The sequence below is a fragment of the Emydura macquarii genome, unplaced genomic scaffold, assembly GCF_026122565.2.
Source record: "Emydura macquarii macquarii isolate MOO-44397 ecotype Brisbane River unplaced genomic scaffold, CSIRO-AGI_Emac_v2 contig_509, whole genome shotgun sequence".
In the NCBI taxonomy this organism is placed as follows: domain Eukaryota; kingdom Metazoa; phylum Chordata; order Testudines; family Chelidae; genus Emydura; species Emydura macquarii.
In genome coordinates, this window is record NW_027130646.1 from 335,416 (window position 1) to 362,435 (window position 27,020).

The 27,020-nt window shown below is 57.8% G+C and overlaps 1 protein-coding gene across 1 annotated transcript in view; it reads left to right on the plus strand.

Moving 5' to 3' along the window:
• Positions 1-2,316: 2,316 nt before the first annotated feature.
• Positions 2,317-27,020, plus strand: part of INPPL1 (inositol polyphosphate phosphatase like 1) — a 72,538-nt gene continuing 47,834 nt past the window's right edge. Inside the window, exon 1 of the mRNA XM_067539079.1 lies at positions 2,317-3,681. Coding sequence (XP_067395180.1) covers positions 3,503-3,681 — 179 coding nt within the window. The 5' untranslated portion in view covers positions 2,317-3,502. The remainder of the gene's footprint in view (positions 3,682-27,020) is intronic.

A 27,020-nucleotide genomic window follows, 5' to 3' on the forward strand; every position in this document is an offset into this window, starting at 1 on the left:
CAATGAAGCTGCAACGGCATGGACTAGCCCCGCCCGCCCAGGACCTGGGCACCGGGCTTGAGTGGCCTGGGTGCGTACTTAGCTAGAGCAACGCTGGCTGGCTACGTCTACACGCAGTCACACCGCCTGTCTGCAGTGTGGACGCAGCTGATACTGGCAACGCTGTGCTATTGCAGATACAGCTAAAGTCTTGTCTGCACTAGCACTTGGTCCAGCCCTCCCCCCCACAACTCCTCTGGTACAAAATAAGCAATACCAACAATAGTGCAGATTCGCCGGTATCACTGTGTCTACACCAGGGGTCAGGTCAGGGGTCACCCCCTTGCCCCACACAGCTATGCCAGCAGACGTGACCTGGCCTAATTTACTGCTCCGGTAACGGGGTACAATTGCATTGATTCCATCCCTGGCATAGAGGGGTCGTGACTCATCAAGCAGCCGTGACACGCTCCCTCTGGTCAGGAGGCAGCATGGACGTGGAGGCCTGTCCAGGGCTCTTCAGCTGGGGAAGGGGATCAACAGGGATCCAAGAGGTACGCAACCCCTGGGACCCAAGGGAGGGGTAATTCCCATCACCAAGCACCCTGCTGGGCTGCGGCTTCCCCTCTCTCTCCTCTGGAGAATCCTGGAGGCTCCAGGAATGGAAGATTCATCTTTAATTAAAGATTATGTCACGTGATGAAACCTCCAGGAATACGGGCAACCAAAATTGGCAACCAACCCCCAGGCTGCTCTGTCTTCTCTCTCTGCATGTGCCCCTCTGAGCAGTGACTGGCTTTGTGTGTACTGACCGGTCAAAACGGTCACATTTTTTCTCACTCCAAACGTTTTTCCAAAAAAACCCAAACCCCCCAACAACCCTCTTTTCTCCAAATGGAAACTTCCCCAGGAAACATTTGGTTTTGACCATTTTTTCTTTTTTTGGGGGGGGTTGGGGGTTGGTTTTTGTTGGGGAAAAAAAAAAACCACTTTGTTTTTGGTAAGACGGAAAGATTTCAGCCGCTGGAGCACAGACTTTCGGTAAACCCACAACTGTTTGCCCAACACGCCAAATCTGATTGGTTTGGGTTTGTTTGTTTGGTTTTCAGGTTTTCAACAAAAATCCTGAGGAATTTGGCAAGAAAAATTTTGATGAACAGTTTTTAAAATTTCATCAACATTTTTCATGGGAGGAAATAAACCGTTTCCTGCCTACTTCTGTTATACTGTGGTGAGCACATTGTCAGCGCTAAACAAATACGAAGTGTGATTATTTATTTAGCAGCATCTTGTGCCACTAACCAAGATCAGGGACCTATTGTGCTAGCTGTGTACTGTACAAACATGTCGGAGCACAAAACGGTTCTTATTGTGAAGAGTTTGCAAGCTAAATAGACAAGCCAGATCTATTATCTTCCTTTTACAGAGGAGAAATCAAAGCACAGAGCTTAAGTGATTTGCCCAAGGTCACGCAAGCAGGGGCTGGGTGGTGATGAGCCGGGATCCTAGAAATCCAAAAATTCAGGGTTTGTGTTTTTACAGAGAATCTTTAGTTTTTGACATTTTGTGAAAAAATAAAAACGTATACAGTAGAATCCTGTTGATCCGAGCCTCCGTTATCCGGCTCTCCGTATTAACCAACCCCCAGCCGCCCCGGGGCTGATAGCGGTGGGGCTTGGATGGTCAGCCCCCGGCGGCTGGTGGTTCTGTTAATACTGAGAGATGGATAATGAAGGCTCAGATAAACGGGATTCTACTGTATATCAATACAACATTGTGTTCAGCTGGTACCTAAGGAAACTAAAATTCAGTGTTTAATTTTAATGGTGGAAAACCACAGATTTTTATGGGGTTTTTATTGGAAAATGTTGAGGGTTTTTTTACTCACAGAAAACTAGGATCCCTGGTGATAAGCTGCAGCAGCAATCCACCCCAGAGACGGCAGCTGCATGCAGAGATCCTTTTAAACAGAAGTGCTTTGGGATCCTTCTTGGTGGAAAGTGACGGTAGCGCTAAAAGGGACAAGGTGGCAGAGGTATTATATTTTATTGGACTCACTTCTGTTGATGAGAGAGGCAAGCTCTGGCGCTACACAGATCTCTTAGGTAGGTGCTACAAACACAGCTCTAGGAAGTTGGTTATTATTCCTGAAGGCGTTTTGATAGCCCCGCCAGTAAAGGAACCAAAGACTCAGGCACTGTCCCTTTAAGAACACACACCAGTTGTCATGCAGGGCTGCACTAGGAAGTTTATTCATGACTTATTATGCCACTAGCTACATTTTTTGGCCTGGGAGGTTTTGTTTTCCCTCTCCCTCCGTCCAGACAGGCTGAGCAGGCAGGCATGCTCGGAAGGGCAGGCGGGGACTGCATTTAGCAGGAAGAGACGAGCCGATCTGCTCTGCAGAGCCAGGCCTGCCTGCTGCCAGATGAAGGACTCGGAGCACAGTCCCCGAGGGAAGGCGGCTGAGCTGCGCCCGCAGAGAGTTGGGTGCAAGGACGTGGCGTTGTGAACGGGGAAAGAGCCCAGGGCGGCCGGACAGACCGACACCCGGCAGAAAGGAGGCGTGAGCCGCCTGCCATGGGAGCGGAGGGCGGCCCGGGAACCCAGCAGAACTTTGCAGCAACAATCCCCAGGAGCAGCAGCAGCAGCAGCGGGGGGGAAAAGCAACACCCTCGTTTCTCGGGGGCAGCCCCCACCGCGAGCTAGGCTCGCTCGGCTGCCTGGCCCCCGGCTCCTTTTTTGGGAAGGGGAAACCCCCCCCCCCCAAAAACCCCAAACTAAAAAAAAAACCCCAAACACGCGGCGGCTGCTTTTGTTTCTTCGGGAGCAACTTTGCGGCGGCTCCCCCCGGGCTGCCTGGATGCCCCATCGGGCCGGGATCCTCGCCCCCCCGCCGCCCGCGCCCGGGTGATGTCGGAGCGGGGAACCCTCGCCCTGCGCTGCGGAGTGGCTGGCCTGGAGGGGGCTTCCTGGAGGCGGCGGCCCCGGCCCAGCCCCCGCCCGGGCTCCTGGCAACTTCTGCTTCTTCTTCCCCTTTTGTTCCGCCGCAGGCGGGGAAGGAAACTTTCTCCGCCGCGCGGGGGGGCCGGGAACTAAGGGGGCGGCCGGGCCGGGCCGGGCCGCTGGGGCCGAGAGAGGCGGGCTCGGGGGCTGGCTGCGCGGAGGGGGGCTGCCCCGCACCCCCGGGAGGAGAAGGACGCCGCAGACTCCGGACCCCGGCCTGGAAGCGGGGAGGCTGCGGGCTGCCCAGGGGTGATGCTCGCCCGGCGCTGGGCTGGGCGGGGGGCGCTTCTCCGCCTACCCCGCGGTTGCCCCTGGCCCGGGCGCCCCTGACTCGCGGGGGGTCCCGGCGGCTCTGATTTGGGGGGTCCCCGCGCCCCAGACTCCGGGGCCGTTTTGGGGACTGAACTTTTGCAAGGACTGGACTTTTTTTTTTTTTTTTGCACCCCCGCCCTCCGGTCCCTTGGGAATCTGAGCCGAGCCGGGCCGGGCCGGGCCGGGCCAGGGGAGCCCGGCGGCCATGGCGTGCGGAGGGGCGAGCGGCGCCAGCCCGGGGCCCGCCAGCCCGGCCCCGCTCTGGTACCACCGGGACCTGAGCCGAGCGGCGGCGGAGGAACTGCTGGCCAGAGCCGGGCGAGACGGCAGCTTCTTGGTGCGGGACAGCGAGAGCGTCGCGGGAGCCTACGCCCTCTGCGTGCTGTGAGTGTGCAGCGCCGCGCCCCGCCGGGCCGGGCCGGGCCGGGGGTGGGCGCCCGGGTGCCACGGGGGTGGGCGCCCGGGTGCCACGGGGGTGGGCACCGGAGGGGAGGAGGCGCAACGCCTGGCGGCCCCTGGGCTGTGCAGAGGAGACCGGGCAAGGGGCCCCGGCCCGGGGGCTGCCTGCGGCCGGGCTGCATTAGCTGCCCCGGGCTGTACGTGCCGCGTAAGGACCGGCGGCGGGCGGTGATTTCCCCCTCCGGCCCGAGCCCCCGGCGCTCCTCTCCGCAGGGACCGGGCTTGCCCCGGGCGGGACTGGCTCTCCGACCAGCGGGTCGGGTTCGGTTCGGGTAAAGTCAGAGCGGCCGGAAGGCCGGATCCAGATCGGGGCCGGAATAACCGCCCCCCCCCCCCCCGGTTCCTGTCGCTCCTGGTTATTTGTATGGCGGGGGCCTAGGAGTTCTAGGCATGGAGTAGGGTCCCAGTGTGCGAGGTGCTGTACAGAACAGACAAACAGTCAGAGTTGGACAAAGTCAGAGGCCATTACTCTGTGTGTGTGTGTGTGTGTGTGTGTGTGTGTGTGTCTACACCCCTGCACGCAACTGCTGGTAGAACAGCCGGCCGCCGTGCCCAAGCCGAGCTGTTTGACCGTGCCCTGGTGCCTGAAACCCCTCTCCTGGGCAGTGGGATTTAGTCTAACTGTGACTGATGCCTAGAGCCAGCCCCAGCCCAGATCAGGGCCCCAGGGGGCTGGGCCCTGCGCAGACATAGCCCGAGGCTGTCCCTGCCTGGCAGGATTTGCTGGAGGGGACAAAGACTGGCAGAAAGATGGGACGGTGGAGCTGAGGCATGGAGTAGTGACGTGATTCGCCCGAGGTCAGGCCGGATTGAATGGGATTGAATTAAATTGCTTGGCAGGGTCTCTTGCTGAAAGGTATTTCAGTGATGGGAGTGACGGAAAACCCCCAAATTAAGGTAAAATAAACACAGGACTGGGAGATGGGGGCCCTCGGTTTCACTCCTGACTCTGCTACTGATTTGCTGAGGCCCGGAGGCAAGTCCCTTAACCCCTGTGTGTCTCAGGCCAGGTCTACACTTAAAAATTAGATGACCCACGGCTGTGAAAAAATTCATGCCCTGTGCAATGCAGTTAGCTTGACCTAACCCCCTGTGTAGACGTGGCTAGGTTGATGACGAATTCTTCCATTGACCCATTCATCTTCGGCGGGGCGGACTTGCTACATGGATGGAAAAATCCCTTCGGTTGATGTAGGAAGCATCTACGCGACAGCACCGGAGCTGGGCCAGTGTAGTGACTGCAGTGTAGACATAACCTCTGTTCCCCTTCTGTAAAGTGAGGGTGTGATCCTGCCTCCCAGGGGTGCAGGCCTGGTTTACTAGGTAAAGTGCTAGACACAGGCTGTTCCTTAACTGGAATTGCGGGTACAACCCAAGGTATCTGCAGCTGAAAGAGACGAGACGGCAGTTCCTTCTTTGGTTGCAGTGTGTGTCCCACAGCAGTTGGGTCCCGTCTCCTGTGGAATCCGCCGTTCCCATCTCACGCGCAGCAGGATGGGGAGAAAACTCAGAACCCAGGATTGAAAACCCCCTGCAGTTGGCAGCGGGTCTTTGGGGCGGGTGCTTGGATGCTCCAGTGATGGGTGTGACTGTAATGAGCCGGGTTAGATGGGTCAGGACCTGAAATGACCTTTAAGGCTTTGATTGTGAAATGGACTCGATTCTGTGTGGATGGGGTCCTGTCCAAAGGAAAGTGGGCATCTTGTAACCCCTGGGGGTGTCCAAACGTGGAAGTGGGGGTACTCATTTGCCTTCCTGCTGCCTTGTCTGCTTGTCCCCGGGATGGCGCTGGGGGCCATTCAGGAGCCCGCTGCCCCCCTTCATACGCCACAAGATGTCGATTCGCCATCCCCTTTCCCTCCTGGCCCGAACCCCAGACTGTACTAGCTTGTGTCTTTTGTCCTTTTACAATAACCACCGGGCCTGATTCTCTTCCCTCCCCCGCCCGGAGGTGCTGAGTACTTGCAGCTCCCATTGACTTTTAGAACGGGTGCTCAGCACCTCCAGAAGCCTGCTGCCTGGTGATTTTACGTGCCGTGCCAGCTCGCTCCCAGAGGGTCTAATGTACTCTGTCTCTGCTCCAAGGAAGCTGGTATATTTTCTGGGACAAAAGGTGTTAGCGCCTGCTTTCAGGGAGCGTGACGGGGAGGCATTTCTCCATCATTAATCCCCCCAGCAAGCCCCCTTTCCAATTGCTGTACACTCGACTTAACTCACAGTAGGCTGGGACTGGAGGATCTGCTGGAGCCCATGTAGGGTCAGCGCCAACACGCCAGACGCCTTCCAGTGCCAGGCTTCTGGGCTGCAAGGTCCAGCTCAGAGCTTTGGCCGAGTTTACACACGTGTATATTCATAACTGATCTGGGGAAAGGGGCAAACAGGGAGATGGCAAACTTTGCAGATGATGCAGAACTACTCAAGATTGTTAAGTCCAAAGCAGACTGCGAAGAGTTACAAAGGGATTCACAGAACTGGGTGACTGGGCAACAGAGTGGCAGCTGAAATTCAGTGTTGATAAATGCAAAGGAATGCACATTGGAAAACATAATCCCAACTCGAGATATAAAATGGTGGGGTCTAAATTAGCTGTTACCGCTCCAGCAAGAGATCTTGGAGTCACTGTGGCTAGTTCTCTGAAAACATCCCCTCAATGTGCAGCAGCAGTCACAAAATTAGGAAAGGGACAGATAATAAGAAAAGATTGCATTGCCTCTTTATAAATCCACTGTGTGCAGATCTGGTCGCCCCATCTCAAAAAAGATATATTGGAATTGGAAAAGGTACAGAAAAGGGTAACAAAAATGATGAGGGGTATGGAACAGCTTCCATATGAGGGGAGATTAATAAGACTGGGACTTTTCAGCTTGGAAAAAAGACGACTAAGAGGGGATATGAGAGAGGTCTATAAAATCATGACTGGTGTGGAGAAAGTAAAGAAGGAAGTGTTATTTCCTCCTTCTCATAACACAAAAACTAGGGGTCACCAAATGAAATGAATGGGCAGCAGGTTTAAAAAAAAAAAAAGGCAGTATTTCTTCACACAACGCACAATCAACCTGTGGAACTCCTTGCCAGAGTTCCTTGCCAGGATGTTGTGAAGGCCAAGACTATAACGGGGTTCAAAAAAGAACTAGATAAGTTGATGGAGGATAGGTTCATCAATGGCTATTAGCCAGGATGGGCAGGGATGCAAAACCATGCTCTGAAGTGTCCTTAACTTCTGTTTGCCAGGAGCCGGGAATGGGCGCCAAGGAATGGGTCTCTTGATGATGACCTGTTCTGTTCATTCCCTCTGAAGCACCTGGCATTGGCCACTGTCGGAAGCCAGGATAGTGGGCTAGATGGACCGTTGGTCCGACCCAGTGTGGCTGTTTTTATGTTGTAGGTTCAGCCCATTACTCTCTAACAAATCTCTGGCCAACTGGGACCCTCCCTTTTGCTGTTAAGCTGCACCCAGAATTTCTCAACAGCAAGTCGGCGACTCAAATCCACCTGCTTCAAAAGCCCAGAGTCCTGCCACTTTTGCTAAAGGAGAATCCCCATGAATTAGCAGTATTGGGCCTATGACACACAGTGGAGGATTTCTGATTCCATCCACTAGAGGGCAGTGTTACACATACACCCGTGTATTACAACAGCAATAGAGGCCAGCCACAAAACTCAGAGCGGCCTCTGGACGTCCTTCAAACTTGTTCGGTTCCGGTGTTTGGATCAAGGCTGATTGCTCTCTCCTGCAGCAGAGGCATGAATATTCCCCGTCCTTTCACTGGGCAGGTCTCAATGCTGGGCCCGGTGCAATGTCTTCTTGGAGGGATTTGTCCCGTTTCCTGCTAGGAAGGTCCCACTGTTGTGCTTAGTACAGGCAACTGTAATCTGAATTAGGTCAGCCGGCTGCAGGAGGGCAGTGTCCGGCAGTATCGAGTGAATCCCTGCCTGTCTCTGCACCTAGTGGGTGCTAGGTAGCGTGAAGTCATACTTGGTGTTTGTAGTAGGCCAGTCTTGGGCAGTGGCTGCTGGTAACCCATCGTGAGGAAGGGGAGGGGGAGCCAGAAGCACCAGCGCTGGTTAACCGGTGCCGTAACCCAGCCTGCCCAAGCCAGTCCTTCCATCCCTTTGTTGTGTGTAACCTCAATTGGCGGGTGGGGATGCGGGGGGCCGACCAGGCCGGCTGTTCTCCGAGAGATGCCGGGATCTCACTGCGTGGCGGCACCGTGCAGGCTGTCCCGCGGAGACTCTGGTGACGGTTAACGTGCACGCAGAGGGCAGGATCTCCGTTGTAGGCGGTGCACCTCTAGCGGCCTGGCACGCTCCCCCTTGCGCCTGGGCGGTGTTTCAGAGGCTTCCTATCCAGGCAGTGACTTGACCGGGCCCTGCTTCACTTCCCAGGCCTGTGTAGCACGGCTCCAGCTGGACGGCGTTAGCGAGGCCGAGTGAATACGCGAGCCTGCAGGGGTGTCATGAGTTCACCCCGGGTCTTGGGCTGCCCGTCCAAACTCCCTGCCACACAGAATTGTCACTGGCCGCCGGCCGGCCAGGGAGACGGGGGCAGCGAGATGTCCGACGGGGGAGTTGCCCACAGAGGCGGTTGCCAGGTTCCCTACGGATGCCCACATCTGGTCTGAGAATCCAGCAGTGAGCGGGTGCCGTGGGAGGAGATTGTGTGTCGTGTGCGGGGCACTGTTCGTGGGACGGCCTCCCTTGCCATCGGCCCCTCGGGCCACCTTTGCTGGTTTCGCCCTTGGGGCTGGATGCCTGTGGACCTCACCGGGACGCTGCCCCTGCCCACTCCATTCTCCCGCCTGGCCCTGGGCTGGCGCCCCTGCCGCTCCATGACAGCTCCCGGCTCCTGCTGACCCGACGGGCAGCTCAGCATCCCGGTTCGGGGGCAGGCCAGCCCTGCAGCGGGGAGCAACCTGCCATGAGCAGGTGTTCATGTCCCCCCCGGCTGCCGTGCGCTGACTCCCGCCCTGCCGAGAGTGGGGAGGACGGGAAGGTGGGGGTTGGGAATTAACCTTCTGCACAGTTCCTTGGCCGGGATTAAGAGGCGGAGCTAAGCTCTGATGATGAAAAGTGGGTGAATCACGGTTTTCCAGGGCTGCGTCTGTTTTCCCCCAGTTGCTGTGACTGCTGCTGCTCCCTTCTCTGCCACGGCTCTGCCAAGGGGACGTTCATGTCGTAACGTCCTGGCCGGGCTGCGTGCCAGATAGTAACTGTGTCATAGCCCCTCTACTGCTACTATGGGGATTCTCCTATCGTTCAAGTGGCTCGGGCAGCTGGGGACGGTCTCCCAACACATTGTGGGGTGTGGCTGGAGAGCTGTTGAAGAAGCCCGGCCGTGCTGGATGGTAGTGAGGTGATGCATGGGTGCTGACGGCGGCTGCTAGCGGCCTTGGAATCTAGTGACCTCTGGGCATGTTGCCAGCCGGCCATTTGGGCCCCGACTTCCTAATAAAACAGGGAGACTACGATGTCTGGGCTCCGGGAGAGAGATGCAGCTGGAGCTCAGGGACTGGAGAGTTTTCCTGCATGGCAGAAACGCCCATTGCAGCTTCAGCAAAACCCTCCTGGAGTAGTCTGGGCTCAGGCTGGCATCCCTGCTAATCCTGCGTCTCCTTCGTGAGCCAGGCAGCACATCCCCCGACTCTGTGCTTTTATTTCAAACCCGTCTGCCGCGAGCCACGCTTGTCATCCGCTCACGACCGCCTTCCTCGCAAACGCCTGGGATCTGTGCAGATCCCTCCATAACAGAGAGGGGAAAATATCCTCTGGGTTGCGCCAGCTGGCACCGGTTCTGTCGGTGACCCTGGCTGGTCTGGGTACGGTGGGAAGAACCGATGTCGGCTCACGCGGTAGCAATGGAGGAAATGACGCGGGGGTTTTTTTTCCTGTCGCTCTGTGGGCCAGTTCCGTGATTCTCAAAATCCTGTCTCGCCAGCGCGGCTCCGGTGCCGGGCGTTTCTGCGGCGCGGTGCAAACGCAGAGATTTGCAAGGACAGTTCGTGGGGGGTGGGGAGGAGGGAGCACGTGGGGATTTGCTCAGCGGTCGCTGTGCTGCACGGTGTGGGCGCGCAGAACGGTCTGGTAATCTCCGTTCTCAGCACAGCGCCCGTGGCCTGCAGTCGTGCTACTCTACATCTGCCCGTCGCTGTGCTGCACGGTGTGGGCGCGCAGAACGGTCTGGTAATCTCCGTTCTCAGCACGGCGCCCGTGGCCTGCAGTCATGCCACTCTACATCTGCCCTGTAGCCAGCGGAGAAATCCCACCCGCCCCGGCCGGTCCAGGGAAGTCTTAGGGCTCGGACAGCAGCAAGACTGGGAAATCCCAGCCGAGAACCAGGCCCCGGGAGTTCTGGAGTGGGGGGGCTAGCGGGGAGGACGACCTGGCATGAAAAGTATTTGCAAACTACTGTGCTGGAGGGTGGGCGGAGCTCAGGTCTTGCCCAAAGCCACATGGGAAAGCTGGCCCGGTGGTCTAACCATTAGCCCATGCTGCCTCCCCATCCACGATCCTCTCCCTGTGCAGTGCCGGGCTGGGTGCGCTGGGCACCCTGACTGCTTGCCTGCCTCCCCCCGGGGGAGCTCCTCCCGGCCTGGGAGACAGTGAGGGGCTGGCCCTGGACGAACCATTTCCTCTCTTTGCAAACACGCTTCAGCTCCGGCAGCTGCCCTGGCTGTCATGGGAGACGTGCCCGCGCTGAGCACGCCCGCTCCCTCCCCTGGTGCATGGTGCCTTTGTGCTGTGGTGAGAACACTCTGTTCCCTTCGCGCCACACGGAGAAGGGCCAGCGTTAATTGCACAGCCGCTTCCCCGTGAGAGCCCAGGAGCAGCCCCCCTCCCCTGGCAGGCTTTCGGCCTCCCTGCCAACCCGCCAGCGCCCTTTGTGGATTTCCTCCTCTCCCCTGGCTAATTACCGCCAGGCCGCTGCCTCAGTGGCAGCTTTGTGTCTCCTTCGGGACTAAGGACAGCCCCGGAGATTGCGCTGCAGGTGCTAGACTGCACCTTCTCCCCTGGCCTGCTGAAGCCACCCAGCCCTAGTGGACCCCTGCGGGGGCGGGCAGGCTGGCTTCCACTGCTCTTTGGCCCCTCAGCTGAGACCTCCCCCCAGCCCGGCTTCTCCTGGGAGCGCGTGTCCGCTGGGCTGAGATGCTCAGAATCACGTCAGCCGGGCCCCCTGAGCGGTTGGGCTGGTGTTGACTGTAAATCATTGCCGCCCTGAGCTGGATTCAAACCGGCGGCTTAGAAGCGAAGGGGGCTGCATCCTCTAACTAGCTGCCTCCGCCTGGCCCGCTCTCCCTGTTTCCATCCGGCCCAGCAGCCATTGGCTGATTGCCGGGCAAAGGGCTGGCAGAGACCTGCCCTCCGCTGTGCGGTCCGAAGGCCAGGCTCACCGGGCCTGGGTCTCTTGCCTGCCCCCCGGATCCCAGCGGCGCTGTGTGGTCTTTTCCCCCGGGGCAGGGTGCGTGGAGGCTGCCTGGCCCTGCGGAGCGTGGGCGTGAGACATGGAAGGGAAAATAAACCACTGCCGGGACCTAAAAATAACTGGTGCCGAGAGAAGGCAGGGTGTGTTCCTGGGTTGCAGGAAGGCGTGCGGGTTCCTTAACCCTTCGCCGGGCTGCACCCGCAGAGACGCACTGGCCCTCGCAGGGGAGATCTTTAAACAGAAGTGAATTCCTTTCCTCCTCTGCCCCTGCCCTGCTTCTCACACCTCTGCCCAGGGAGGAGCCGGCAGCCCGGTGGGGGTCAGTGGGAAAATCCGGCCTGCTCAGGGGGTTCCGTTTCTGATGGGTTGGCTAATGATTAATGGACGGCTGGGGCGTGTCGCAGCCCTGAGCTGCGCCGTTCTGCAGATGGTTATGAGCGCCTCAGGGGAAGGCGTGTGGGAGGGTTTCAGGAATTGATTAAACATCTGCTAACGGCTTCTTAACCCTTTATCGATGGAGCCGTAACTCAAAGGTTTTGGCTGAGCCAAGCTGTTGGAGCCTGCAACGGTGGGTTGGCCCTGAAGGAAGGCTGGCCCGGGGCTTATGCTGCTAGGTTGGGAGTCCCCCAGTCGGCTCTGCCACAGACGCCATGTGACCGTGGGCAAGTCACTTAATGTCTGCAGTGCCACAGTTTCCCAGGTGTCCAGTGGGAACAATAACGTTGTTATTCTTTAGCTGTAGGGTGGTGCATCGCAGTGTCCCATGCACAGACATTGTGCTAGGTGCTGTACAAACGCAGAGCAAAGACAGATCCTGACCCAAAGAGCTGGCAGTCCCAGCATGCCCCTGCGTCCGCGCGTGGAGGGAGGCTAAATACGTTATAGATAGTGTGACACTCCGCAATGACGGGAATAGGGGCCTTATCGGTGCTTTGGATCTGCCTACCTCTATGTGGGGAGGGGTGCAGGGAGGATTCCCATGGCTGCAGGGACACCTGCTTCTTGACCTCTTCCGGGCAGCTGGTCCCGTGCCGGGGTGTAGGGCTGTGAGCATCCTGGAAGTGCCTGCGGGAATCCCGTCTCTCCCTTTCTCCCCGCTTCCTTCTCCCCGGGCAGAGTCCTTCCTCGCCCGTGGTTGTCCAGCTCTGACTCGTCTCTTTCCGTCCTTCCGCGCCGGATCCGCCGCATCGATCTGGCTAATAGAGCAGGTATTGACCCTGCTGCCGGTGCCGGCGCTGGTCTTGCTGATGGAGCAATAATGCAGCGCCCAGCACTTGCCGAAATCCCCAGAGGCCGGAAGCTCCTAACCTGCTGATGGCCCCTCTCGGGGTCAGATGAGCCCATGTGAGCCGGGGATCTGAGACCTGCTCAGCTCTGCCGCTGGCTGGTGGGCCGAGCGCTGGGCGGGGGTGAGCGCAGCTGAGCCCTGAAACCAGCAGGAGACCAGATCTTTTTTCTGCCTCCTCTCCGAGGGGCAGGGAGCTGTGGCGTCTGGTGGCGGTGAAGCTCTGGTCTCTGGCCTGGCTTACCCAGGGGCGGGCAGGCGAGAGGATCGCAGCGATCCTTTCTGGCTTGGGGACCTGTGAATTCAGGTGCCTGCGCCGGCCGGGTGGTTAACGCTCTGTGATTTGCAGAGCTCCAGCGCTCAACTACGGCCCGGTCGCCCTGGGCCTTTAAGGGACGCCCCTCCCTCCTCGCCCCCCTCACTGAATCATTGTCTGCGCTAGCCAGGAGCCCTCCACCGCATGGAGCCCAGCTGGGCCGTGTGAGTAAAACATCTGCCCACATCTGCCGGCTGGCGGCGGGAACAAGGAATCCGGCTGGCAAGCGGGGGAAGCGACGGCTCAGGGAGGCTGCACAGATTATCCGGCGTCGATGAGATCCTGATGTCGGGATAGCGGTGTGGACTGTCCCAAGCCTCATCTCCCCAAGATCCAGCCATTCCCAAACCCCTGCGTCCCCAGCCCGGTATCCCCCTGCACCTTTAACTGCAGGGGCATGCGCGGCCATGCGGCCCCAGAGCAGAGCTGAGGTGCTGACAGCGACCAGTGTCAGCTGCTTTAGTGGAAAATGCAAGACACTCCCAGCAATAGGCAAATACCGGGGAGAGATCCTTCCTGACCCTGACAGGCAGTGGCTGGTCTAAGCCCTAATGCCTGAGGATTTATATCCCTGATGCATTTTAATCCTATCTACTGTAACCACAGAGATTCTTCTAACCCTTTTCTTTACTCCTGCTGAGTTCTTGCGGCAGTGAGTTCCGCGGGTTAACCACGATCTGGCTTACACTCTAGTGCCGCAAAGAGTTCCAGGCTGCAGCTCTGTCATTTCTCTGCCGTCCCGGTCTGACTGAGCTGTTTCACTCCTTTCCCCGCTGACTGATATCATTCGTATTACAGAGCCACTCGATCAGAGGTTTTCAACCTGTGGTCCGTGGAGCCCTGGGGTTCCACAGGCTGTGTCTAAGATTTCCGAAAGGGTCTGTGCCTCCTTTTGAAATCTTTTAGGGGCCTGCAAATGAAAAAAGGTTGAAAACCCCTGGACTAGAGGACCCAGCGGGGCCCAGGGCTCCTTTGTGTGGCTCCACCGGTCCCAGCGGCTTCTTATTTCTCTTTGCTTTCCTCCAAGTGTCTAAAATAGCGCAGGCACGGCGGCAGGCACCGTCTGTCATCTGGGCCCTGCCGTAGTCCCCCTGCCCCCGCTGCAGCCGTCTCCAGCCCTGGGAGATCGGGGTGTAATAAATAGCCCAGCGGAGCCTGCGGGGTGCCCCCGTCCGCGCCGAGGTCACTGGCTGGAAGCTGGCGACTCAGCACAATGGCTCTTTGTGCTGCTCGGCTGGGCTGCCCGGCCACCCCGCTGGGGCCGAGTCCCTGGCTGTCGGGTGGGATTAGTCACCAATAACCCAGCCCTCCCGGAGCCCCGAGCAGCACGTGACTTAGACAGGTCCCACGGGCCCCCGAGTCACGGGAGAAGCTGGAGCCTGCGGGAATCAATCGCTGCTCCCCCAGCATCTGGCCTGGCCTGGCTCGTATTTCAGTGTGGGCACGGAGGGGGGGAACGCAGCTCTCTGGGCTGTACCAGACTGGTGAGCCTGCTGCCCGTGTCGGGTCTCCAAGCTGGAGGCTCTTCCACTGCCTCTTTCAGCTCCGTGCCTCAGTTTACCCTTGTGTAAATGGGGAATCTCCCCCTTCCCCCGCCACTAGGGCTGGGAGGGCTCGTGCGGGTAGCGGGGTGAGACTTGTGCACGGAAGGGCCGGGGAATAGTTTTCTCCCTCATGGGACCCGGGTCACTGACAGGTTTATAGTGCAAATGGTGGATTCTCTGCAACTCCAGGTCTTTACACCCTCAGCCAGAGGGTCTGGGTCTGTTACAGGAGCGGGTGGGTGAGGTTCTGCGGCCTGCCATGGGCAGGAGGTCAGACAGAGGCCCATGATGGTTCCTTCTGGGCCTTAATGTCTACGAGTTTTAACCCTGGGAACAGCTGATGTCGGAGATTCCTCAACAGCATGGAGCTAGGGACATGGGGCGCCGACTCGTCGCTCACCCCATCTTTCCCACGCCCCCTGCCCGTGCGTCTCTGTGCTGGTGGGGCCCCGGAGGTGGAGCGCGCTCTGTTGCACTTGCTCTCCTGGGCCCGATCCCGTGAGCTGGCCGTGCCCGCCGTGGATCTCTGGGCAGGAGATGGTGCCGGCGCAGAGCGGGGAGTTCTGGCGCGGCCGGCCGATGGGACGCCCCTGGGAGTTGGAGCTGGTGGAGGGAAGTTTGCACAGGCTGAGCTGGCATCTGGCCCAGCGTCTTGTTTTCACAGCTCAGGGTACCAGAAAATATTGCCTTCCCTCCTGCCCTGAATGTGGAATTTCTCTCCCAGCACTGCAGTGGATCCAGGCTCCTTATTCCAGCGGCGTGGCCTAGTACATGGGATCAGGACGGAGATTCAGGACCCCTGGTTCTATCCGTGGCTCTGCCGCTGACTTGCTGGGTGACCTTGGCTGCTTTTCCTCTCTGGGCCCCTCTTCCCTCTCTCACCCTCCCTCTGTTTAGCCTTCAGGCAGGGTGTGTCTCTCGCGGTCTGTGCAGCTGTGGGTTCTGATTCATAGAAGGGGCTGAAAGAATGTCCAGCCCCGATGCAGCCACCTCTGGGGTGAAGCATAATCATTGTGTCCCAGCACACAGCAACCCAGGACGGGAAGGGATGAAGACTGTACTGGATCCATTTGAAAAGTGCAGTGGAAATCGAGGATGTAATTAACCAAACTGGCCAGGATGTTGCGACCTAGGGGAAAGGTCCAGGGGATTGAATAATCTCAGGGGGTTAGGCCCTCTTCTCCAAGAACAGCGCCCCCTAACCAGGATCCCTTGCTGCCCTCTGAGCCGCCTCTGCCTTCGCATTCAAAACACGACTTCCCGGGTCATTGAGTCACACGCAGAGACTGCAAAGAAGGGGCTGAACAGCGGCCGTCATTGGCTCAGCCCTGAGTCAGAGAGCCGGGTGCTGAGTCACCCGCCCAGCTTCCTGCAGCACCCTCGCTTGTCCTTGGAAATCTTCTCTCCCAGCCCTGGCAGGACCCTGCGGAGAGCTCGTGAGAACACAGCTCAGGGCCGCCCGCCTCCCACGTGGGGGGAAACACGGCTGGGATTGTGTTAACTGGGTGAAAAGGGAAGCTGGGGCAGGGTGTGGGAAGGAGAGGGGCAGGAAATAGAAAGCAGAAGGGTTGTCTTTGTCATGTTTCAGGCAGATCGTTACTGGAAGGGGGCGTCTCCTATCCCCCAGCAGTTTCTTATCAGCAAACAGATCGTTAAACTAGAAACTGACTTTGAAATTGAAATTGAAATCCAAGCGAAAGGCGCCAGCGCTGCAGGATTAAACCCCTCCTCTCGTGACAGCAACTCTCTTCGTCTGTGGACCTCAAAGCACTTCACAAAGGAAAGCCAGTATCGTCGTCCCGGCGGGGAAACTGAGGCACAGAGCAGGGGGGGGACTCACCCGTGGCATTGCCAGAGCCAAGACTAGAACCTGGGTCTCCTAACTCCCGCTGCAGTGCTTTACCCACTAGGCTTCATTAATTCCCACGCCTTGGCTGAGCTGCGTCCGTGACAGCACAAGCTCTTGCTCTGCCAACCGGCCTCGGCTCTGAGCTGGCGGGGCCAGCGACAGGCTCGGTAGGGGAGTTCACGTGTCCTGGGGCCGTTACTAAGTGCAGGGACGCCCATTTGTGCCGGGCGCTGTACGGACCCCGCCCGGGATCGGGACGCCCATTTGTGCCGGGCGCTGTACGGACCCCGCCCGGGATCGGGACGCCCATTTGTGCCGGGCGCTGTACGGACCCCGATCGGGATCGGGACGCCCATTTGTGCCGGGCGCTGTACGGACCCCGATCGGGATCGGGACGCCCATTTGTGCCGGGCGCTGTACGAACCCTGATCGGGATCGGGACGCCCATTTGTGCCGGGCGCTGTACGGACCCCGCCCGGGATCGGGACGCCCATTTGTGCCGGGCGCTGTACAGACCCCGCCCGGGATCGGGACACCCATTTGTGCCGGGCGCTGTACGGACCCCGACCAGGATCGGGCATGCTTCTGTTGCACCAACGCTGGGGGTGGGGTCAGTATGGCTATGGTGCTCTGGGATATTGATTTTTTTTTTTTTTTCCACATCCGGAGTGCTGTAGCGACGTCAGCCTGAATTGTAAGTGTGGAGCCGGCCTACGTCATTGCAGGGGAGGGCCGTTAATTAGCTAAGCATCAAACCAGGGCATAATTAGCTGCTGCACCAGGATGGCATGCCAAACTGCGGCCCCGGACCAGCAGCCTTAGCACTACAGACCATGGCCGCCGTGCGGGACCGGCCTTCATGGACAGACAGCACGCTCGTTGGGTCCCGGGACTATAGAAAGGCCCCAGGAGGAAACTGAGCAACGGACCGTTGTCTGTGGGTGGCTGCCTGGCCTGGCCGTGCCGCCTGGTCCTGCCTCTCCAACCCACCGAGCCCTGGCATAGGACCTCTGGACCTTCAGCGTGAGAACTCTGAGCTGGATTGCCTCTCATACCAATCAACCTCCCGGCTCTCTGGCTGCTCGTGCACACATGACTACTGCTCTGGGCTTCCCCCTAGCCCGCCTGGGCCACTGGGCGTGACAGGGACGTCTGGGTCTGGGGGAGAGCTACGAGGGCTCAGTCAGGAAGCTCCTGAGAAGAAGGGCCTCTCACGAGAAATGGCTAGGGAGCTCCCCATGTGGGAACCTAGGCGAGGAGCTCCAGGGGAACTACCCGCCACTCCACTGCGCGGTTTGAGTTCTGCAGGGCCCGGGTCCAGAGCGGGCATCCTTCCGCAGGTGATGGCAAGAGGCCGGACACTAGAAGAGGGTCCTGAGTTGAGGCTTTACTGGTAAGGAGGCAGGACAGAGGAGACAGATTGGCCCCAGGGGAGCCAACGGAACAAGGTTAACCTGGCCCCTGCCGGCAGGATGCTGGGGGTGAAGGTTCGCTTGTGTGCCGTGTTTGCCCTTTGATTAACTAAATCAGACCTCTGAAGGGGCACTGGTCACTGCAGAAAAGCCTCGTTGAACTGACGGCAGGTCCGTTAGGGGAAACTGAGGCAGGCGCATCCCCATGGCTTCACACCAGGCCACCGGGGAGACGTGTGGGGAGATATGTCAGCCTTAACTCAAGGGGAGATCAAAGGCTGAAATCCCACCTTTCACAGGGAGTGAGCAGTGAAGGGGTAAAATGTGCAGCGGGCACAATTATTTAGGTGAGTGAGGGCTAGAGAGAACGGTGAGGAATGTCAGAGAGACGTCGCCACGCTGGGGGAATGGGCAACGTGCTGGCAGACGAAGCTTATCGCTTTCGATAAATGCCAAGTAATGCACATTGGAAGGGGAAAATTAAATTAGTCCTACGCCTTGCAGGGCTCCGAATGAAGCGAATCCACGCCCGGAAGGGAGCAGGGCGTCACCGCGGACGGCAGACCTCTGCTCAGCGTGCAGCTGCGATCAGAACTGTCACCAGACACCGATAAAGGGAAACACTTTCTCACCCGTTGTGCAAGCAGACTGTGGAACTCACTGCTACAGGAAGTCATTGAGATCAAAATCTTAACGAGCTCCACGAAGGGAGCGGACCGTCCCGCGGGTAACAAGAAGAACCAGTTATAATTAATGACAGCCAACACAAGCCGATCAGCCGCCGGGGCGGGACCGAGGCCTGCTCTGCACCACGGCGTTCGGTCGCCGTAAGGCCGCTGGCGTCGAGCTGAGCGTGTCGGGGGCACGCTTGCAGCCTCGCTCCCGCTGACGTAAGCGCCCTGCTACACCGGTGTCCCGCCGCCCCGAGAGACGCGAGGCTCGTGTCGGCATGGGTAGGGCGACCCAGCGTCCGGGTGGACGCTGTGGGTTACGTACATCGGCTGTGGGCTGTCTGCTGGAGCCGGGAAATGGACAAGAAAGCGGGGCTGTCACCCCAAGGGGTGTGGAGAGCTCTGGCTGAGCCCAGCTTCCCCCCTGGCTCCCTGCTCCCAGCCCGGCCACTGCTCGGCTCCCCGTCCCCAGCTGGGCTGGGCCTGCCTGGCTTCCCACTCCCAGCTGGATGCCCAATTGCCCGGCGGCTCCCAGTTCCCACCAAGGAGCCCGGCTGCAGCTGAGTTCCCACTGGCAGGAAGCCCGGGCTTTCAGCTCCCCCCACTACCCCTCTTAAGTCGGTGGGAGCACAACTGGTGAGGACATGCACCTCCGACCCAGGGAGGGTCATGTGGACATGGACCGCTACAGTGGCTGTAAGTCGACCTTGACAGGTTGACTTGTTTCTAGTGCAGACCTAACCTTGATGTACGGGCAGATTATCCCACACCTGCCTGCTGCGGCGTTCTTACCCCCTCCCTCCGAGGCAGTGTCAGAGACGGGGGACTGGGCTGAATGGAGCTCAGAGCTGAGCCAGCGTGGGAATTTTCTACGTTTCCCACGAGGGAAGGGTTATTATCCCCGTTGGACAGAAGAGGAGCTGAGTCACAAGGAGATTAAGGGCTGGATTCTCACCTGTGTGATCTCAGCTCGTTGCAGGAGCCCGGGGAGATGTCAGGGAGCTTTCTACGGCTCCCCGGCCTTGGGGATCCGTCTGCACAGGTCCGGAGTAAAGTCTTGGGGCTGCTCTAACTTGGGCGGCTGTGTCAACAAGTCCACTTGCTGCTCAGTGCCCCCTTGTGGCCAGGGATGGCGTAGCAGCTCTTGCACCCCGGCCGACGGTTTCTCCAGAGCTGTGCTGGTTTTTCTCTTCCAGACGTGGTCACCGTCTTAAGCCCACCCTGTCCGCGGTGCCAGCTGGCCGAACGAAACATCCCGAATGTCTTTAACACGAACCAAATCCTTCCGCCCTCTCCGGGGCCCTTCCACAGCCTTTCTTCGGCTCAGCCTGCAGCCCCCCAGCTGGGCTCAGATCTGCAGCTCCCTTTCCGTAGGGCTGGTTGGTAGGGGACCCTGTCGCACCCAGTGTGCTGGGTGCCAGCCCAGAGCCCGGTACTGAATGGCCGGGTCTGCTTCTCTACCAGCACCGCGGTTCTCCCAGGGCCACTTCCTAGCCACTCTCTGGGTCTCCCAGTCTCATCCCTGCTGTAGCCAGGGTCTCTCCTGGGGCACCCGGTCCTCACTTCTGGGGCTCCCTGCCTGGCTTTCCCTAGCGGGGCTTGATCCCCACTCATGCCTGGTTCTCACTTCCGTTCCTGCACCCACTTTCTGCCCTTCCCGGGGAGGTGCCTGCTTCCCCGCGGGCAGGCTTCGTTGTGTATTCAGGCTGTCCAGTTTGGGGGGCAGATGGGTTTAGGGGACCCTATGCCAGTGACACGTTCTGCCCCACCCGCTTCTCGCCCCCTGCTTTCCCTGACATGGCCTTTAAGGGGTGGAACAGCACAGTTAAGGACCCAAATACCCTTAACTCTGCCCCTGGCGTGGTGCTCTGAGAAAATCAGACCCTCCTGCCACTTGATCCAGCCAGAGTGGCTGGCCCGTGACACCATGCCGCCCTCCCGCCTTTGTCAGGTGATCTTCCCCATCAGGCTAAAATAATCCTTCACTGCGCAGTGGGTGTCCCCACCAGATGCGCGATCCTTGGGGGGGTCTCTGTCTCCTTTGGCGGTTTTGTGAAGCATTCACCCGTGCTTGTGCAGTTAGACTCAGGGGTGCTTTTCCCGTCCTAGGGGCAGATCCAGGCACGGTTCAAAGCACGTGGCTCTGGCTGTCAGTTGAGCTAACGCTTTACGCAACCAAATGCTCGCTGGGTCAACCTCCCCCGTTAGCGGTCGGGCTGCTCGGTTAATCTTAGCAAAACAGCTGCTAGGGGACAGGTGTGGGTCTCTGCATGTGAATGCATGGATGGATGGCATCAGAATGGCTCAACTGTGTGTCATAGGCCTGGGCCCGTGAACAGCTGATGAAGATCCTCTTTTACCTCAGGGGCGACTGCTCTCTCTGTCTTTGGTGTGAGCAGCAAGACCCTGCGGCTTGGTGACAGGTGGCCCTGGCTTTGTTCCCGCGGCTGTTCATTTTGAATGGTGACCCCTGTGAAAAGCGCAGCCGCTTAGGAATCACAGCATCCGGATCCAGAATTGAATCGAAATTTCCTCCTGGCCAGGGCGGCTGGGTCTGGTGTTTACAAAATCAGACCTAAAAACGCAGAAGCGTCACGGCCCGCTAGTACTGAAAAATGGCTCACTTTCGCGTTTGCACCATATAAATATTCATGTTGTGCTTACGTTTCCATGTACAGTATACAGAGCCGAATAAACCAGTCACTGTCTGTATGAAATGTGAGTCTGTACTGACTTTGCTAGTACATATCATGCAGCCTGTTGTAAAACTAGGCAAAGATCTAGATGAGTTGACGTCACCCCGGCAGACGTCTGTGTGCCCCCAGGGGTACGTCTACCCTGGGTTGAGAACCGCTGCTTTAGTGCCTGATCCCTTTGAGTTAGAACAAAGCAACGATAGCTTCTGTCTTGTCCTCTGCCCGGCGTCTCTGAACCGGGCCTTACCCATGACATTTCTCTTCCCTTTTTTTCTTTCTTTTTTTTTTTCCTCATGTGCATTTAAATACCGTGGGTATTTTTAGACTTCCTTCCTCGAGGGTGAAAGAGATGGGCGTGTGGTTTGCAGCCAGAGAGTGTGCGGTCTAATGTCCTGTGGCAAAGGCACTTTGCTATCTCTCCCCTTTTCCTCCCCACACCCTTTCAGGTGGAGTCGCCACGAGGGGACCTCCGGCCAGCTGTTTGCTGTGCGCTGCCGGATCCTGCTTGACTCTGTGCGGGTGGCTGTGGGCAACCTCCAGAGCTGTCTTCTCCTGGCCCATTGACAACGGGTCCCCTCTCTGAGGCCTGGAGAAATCCCGCTAGCGCTGGGCAGGGGGGCTGCCCTCCCAGCGTGGTCCCTGTCGGTGCTGGCGGGCATCTTGCCATCAGCAGCACGCGCGCACGGGCCGGTGCGTTGGCTCTGACGTGCCTTAGACCTGCAATAGTAACTGTGCGTCCGCCACAGGTTTCCACCCCCCGCCTGCTCCCGTCCGTCCAGGGACCCCCTCCACCCACGCACAGGGGGGATCACTCGGGGGTTAATAGGCAGGACAGGTTGCAATTGGCTGGCATAGGAAGCCCGGCGGGTTCTGGGCTCCAGCCCGTTCTTCCTCAGGTCACTTTGGCCTCCTGCAACCCGTCTCTCAACAACTCCTCGTCACCCCGTAGCCTTGGCGCACGTCCCCCGGTTCCTGCGAGCTTCCACTGAAACATAAATAACTTCCTGGCTGCCCAGAGCCCTGGCTCTGTAACCCGCGGCTCGGTTCATCCGGCAGTGCAGCAGGATTTACACGACTTTAAGCCAGCCGGGGCGGGACGGCGGGGCTCGGAGCTGCATCGGCATCAATCCGTTCACCGGCGCCAGGAGTTTACCTGGCAAACGTCACGAAGGGCTGAATTCTGGGGCGTTGCAGCCAGCGGGGCGGGTTAGTTGGCTCACAGGTTCAGATCCTGTCCCCCTCGCAGCCGGGTGCATCAGAGGGAATGAACAGACCAGGGCAATTAGTGAGCGATCCATCCTCCGTCGTCCCGTCCCAGCTTCTGGCAGTCAGCGGTTCAGGGACACCCAGCGCGTGGGGTTGTGCCCCTGGCCACCTTGGCTAATAGCTCCTGATGGACCCTGTCCTCCGTGGCCTTATCCATAGAGCCCTGCAGATCCGGATCGGATGCGGATGTCAAAGGCGGGGAAGTGGCTGCCTGTGGCTCCTAGCTTCCCCGTCTTCAGGATCCGGGGGTGGGGGCCAGCTGATCAGCTGCCGGGTGGGGACCCCCCCCAGGGCTGGTGACCACAGGGTGCCTACTTCAGCCAGCAACCCTGGGGGAAGACAGTCCCTTGGGGCAGGATCCTGGACTCGCTACATCCCTGCCAGGGCCCAGAGCCGGCTCCCCCTTAGCACGGCCCCAGGACCAAAGGAGGCTGAGAAGAGACCCCCCCACCCCCAGCCCAACCCCAGAGGCCCCCAATGGGGACCCCGCCTCCTGCTCCCCTCACCTCTCTCCTTCACTTTTCTCCTCAACCCTCCCTCCCCGGCAACCCGGACCCCCTTCCCCTCCGCTCCCCCCCCCCCCATGGCAACCCGGACCCCCTTCCCCTCCGCTTTCCCAGGTATCCAGATCAGCTGTTGGGGGGAGGGCCTGGGACTGGCTGCCGATCAGCTGTTGAGCAGGCCAACTGGCAGTGCAACAGCTGATAGAGGGCGGGCTGTGGGGGTGGTGGTCACCTGACAGATGATTGGCGGCCCCGGGGCTGGGTGTGGTGAGGATGCAGGTGGATATAAAGCAGGGAGTGCGGATTGCGGGTCGGATGGAGGTTGGCGCTCGCAGATGCGGATTGGAGGCAGGGCCACGTTTTTGTATCCGCACAGGGCTCTACTTATCCAATTCCTCTCTCAGCCCAGTTATTCTTCTGCCCTTTGCAACGTCCCCTGGCAAGGAGTTCCGCAGGTTGACTGTGAATTGTGTGAAGAACCTTTCTGTTTGTTTTAAACCTGCTGCCTATTAACTTCATCGGATGATCCCTAGATCTTGTGTTACGAGAAGGAGGAAATAACACTTCTTCACTTTCTCCAACCAGTCAGGATTTTATAGACCTCTAGCATATCCCCCCTTAGTCGTCTCTTTTCCAAGATGAACAGCCTCAGTCTTATTAATCTCTCCTCCTATGGAAACTCTTCCATACCTTAATCATCTTTGTTGCCCCACTCTGCACTTTTTCCAGTTCTAATACATCTTTTTGGAGATGGGGTGACCAGAGCTGCAGACAGTGTTCTAGGTGTGGATGTACCTTGGATTTGTGTAGTGTCATTATGATATTTTCTGTCCTATTATCTATCCCGTTCCTACTGGTTCCCAACTTTCTGTTAGCTGTTGTGACTGTCGCTGCACATTGAGTGGATGTTTTCAGAAAACTAGCCACACTGACTCCAAGATCTCTTGCTGGAGCGGTAACAGCTAACTTAGACCCCATCATTTTATATGTAGAGTTGGGATTACGTTTCCAATGTGCATTCCTTTGCATTTATCAACATTGAATTTCAGCTGCCACTCTGCTGCCCAGTCGCCCAGTCTGTGAGATCCCCTTTGTAACTCTTTGCAGTCTGCTTTGGACTTAACTGTCTTGAATAATTCTGTAATGTCAAAAGCCAAAATCGTTACAAAATCTCTCTATCGGAGGTGACGTTTTTAGAAATGTCACCAAACTCTAATAAAAGGAGGAGCTGGGTTTGCTGGGATGTACGTGACACAGTGAGTCTTGTGTCATCCCCAAGTGACACGTCTCCGTGACCATTAGACTTTTCTGAAGAAACTGGGACTCATCACTTAGAATCACAGGGTGGTGAAGCACTGGGATGGGTTACCTAGGGAGGGGGTGGAATCTCCATCCTTAGAGGTTTTCAAGGCTTGGCTTGACAAAGCCCTGGCTGGGATGATTTAGTCGGGGTTGGTCCTGCTTTGAGCAGGGGGCTGGACTAGACACCTCCCGAGGTCCCTTCCAAACCTCATCTTCTCTGATTCTATGATTAAACTATCAGTGCAAGGAGAGGTTGCTAAGGAGGCAAATGTGGTACAAACGCAAACTCAGGATGTCAGAAACAAATTGAACTGCTGTGAATACTTTTTCAATTCTTATCTCCCCCGGCTAGGAGTCTGGGTGACAAGTAAGAGGAGTTAGAATTTCTCATTGATCAGAAAAAAAAAAAAAAAAAAAAAATTGGCATTACTGAAACCTGGCAGGACAAGCCACGGGACTGGTTATAATTTTCTTGGGAAGGACAGAGTGGGTACAAGAGGTGGTGTGTGTGTGTGCGGGGGGAGCGGCACTCGACATTTAAGACACTATTAATCGTTTGAGATAACTCAGACCCGCGGGATCTTGAATGCGTGTGGATCAATGTGCTCACTAGCGAAGCCCAGGATGGGGTCTGGTGGGGGCTATTACCGGCCACAGGGTCAAACCGGAGACCAGGATGAGTTACTCCTTTGCAGACGGGTGCAGGATTGCTTATTGGAATGGTGTTGCCAAGGGAGAGTCTGATCTGGGAGACAGAAGCTGGAGGTCCCTTGCGGCCAGGAATAAAGCATTGTTCCAGTTACTAAAAATTAGAGCGGATTATTTTCTAACACAGAGGGTGTTAGAAGAGGTAGCGGAGGAGATCTCTGTCCCAGGGATACTGCTGAAGACTGGAGGGGTGCTATGTTGTGCCAACACTGGACCGGGGTAACTATAAGTTACTTAGTTCCCTATAGGCTGTGAGGCGGGGGTGGAATGGAAAAGCAGATACAGGATTCAACCGAGGAAGAATGAAAGGACAGGGATATAATTAAGTCCAGTCTGTCTGGCTCTCTAGAAAACAGGTCTTGTCAAACAGACCTGCCTTCGTTCCTTGATGACGGTACAAGTTTGATAGATAAAGAGTTTGCAGCCCCTGTGCAGGTTCCTGTGGTTGGAGGCTCACCCCCAAGATGAGTCTATTAGATGCATCATTTAGGAGCACTCTTGGCTTCCTCGCTGACCTCTCACGGCAGCAGCAGCCGCCGGCTGGGAGTGGACAATGACCTGGCCTCAGTTATTCATGCTCAGCTGGACATTCCCGGGCGCGAAGCTTTCAGCATTTTGGAGACTCCATTGAGTCCGGAATGCTGCAGGGCATCTCCCCGGCACGGGCGAACCCATCACACCTGCCCGCCACTCCTTTCGCTGGCTTCCCGGAGAATTTCAGATCGAGTCCCAGGTCTCAGCCCTTATCTTCAAGGCGCTCGGGATCGAAAAGATTTCCTAGGCTCCAGGACAGAGGCCGTGGTCAGCTCCTTCACGCCGCAGCCCAGCGGAGCACGCAGTGATATGGAGGAAGCTCGTTTGTGCGGTACACTGAGCTTTCTGCTGGTCCCAGACTATGGAGTGAATTCCCCCCCGGAACGAAGGACTCACCGACCTCCCCCACTTCTGCGCCGGTGGGTTTCTTTGCCTTGGCCTTCCCCAACAGAAACACAGAGGAACAGGTACATTTAAATAATAAAAACCCAACCCTCTGTTTAACAACTGCAGAACCCAGCCTCGCCCCCTGTCAAAACACACCACTGCACCCGCGGCCGTCCTGGGGAGCGGAGGGAGGAACAAACGCCACCTGGCAGACGTGTGTGCGCAGGAAGCTTGAGTAGGGGGGTGAAGGCTGTTGGCCCAGGCACCCCAAAATAGGGAGCCAAGTTGGAGCCCTGGGGGCTCCGGCTGCCGTGGCTAGTCCTGGCCAAGAGAGGGAGGGATCTGGGCTGCCCAGGCAGGGAGTGAGTAGCCCTGGACCGGCCTGCCCAGAGGTTTTTGGCCTGTGGTTCTCTCAGCAGCCCCCAGACAGCCCCAAGTCCAGAGACGCGGCAGGTCGGGAAGCAGATCTCAGGCCTGCCGTCAGTTCTGAGCCAGGACTGGCAGCAGGGCAGCTCCTGCCCCAGCCCAGAGAAGAGGACGTAGGATCCCTGCCGCCAGCGCAGGCCAGAGCCTGGGCTCATTTCGCTGGCGGGACAGAGTTCTTGAAGGCTGAGGGGAAAACCCTCCCTCAGCAGCCACTCCTGTGCATGCAGGGCCTGGCCACCCGGCACTTAGACCGGCCAGAGAGAGCTCCTGGCGCCAGCCTGGCCGCGTGACCCCTTCCCCAGCACAGACACTGGCAAGGTGCTGGGCTCTGAGCTGCAGGGCATGCTGGTGCCAAAGTTCAACCTGCACGGTGCTGTCACAGTAAATGGATCCAGACACCATTACTTGATAGGAATGATTTAAGTCCCGCGCCCATGTGGACACAAATGGATATACACTGGCCATAGGAAGTTTAGACATGAAATTAGACGCAGGTTTCTAACCATCACCAGCCTTCCAGGGGGAGCAGTGGGGGCAAAAAACCTAGCTGGCTTCAAAACTGAGCTTGGTAAATGTAAGGAGGGGATGGTGTGATGGGACAGCCTAGTTTGGCCATTGACTGATCTTTGACTACTGGTGGTGGATATGCCAATGGCCTGTGAAGGGATGTTAGATGCGGTGGGTTCTGAGTTATTACAGAGAATTGTTTCTGGGTGTCTGGCTGGTGAGTCTTGCCCACATGCTCAGGGTTTAGCTGATCGCCATATTTGGGTCGGGAAGGAATTTCCCCCCAGGGCAGATTGGCAAAGGCCCTGGGGTTTTTTCACCTTCCTCTGTAGCATGGGGCATGGGTCACTTGCTGGTGGATTCTCTGTACATTAAAGTCTTTAAACCATGATCTGAGGACTTCAGTAACTCAGCCATAGGTTAGGGGTCTATGGCAGG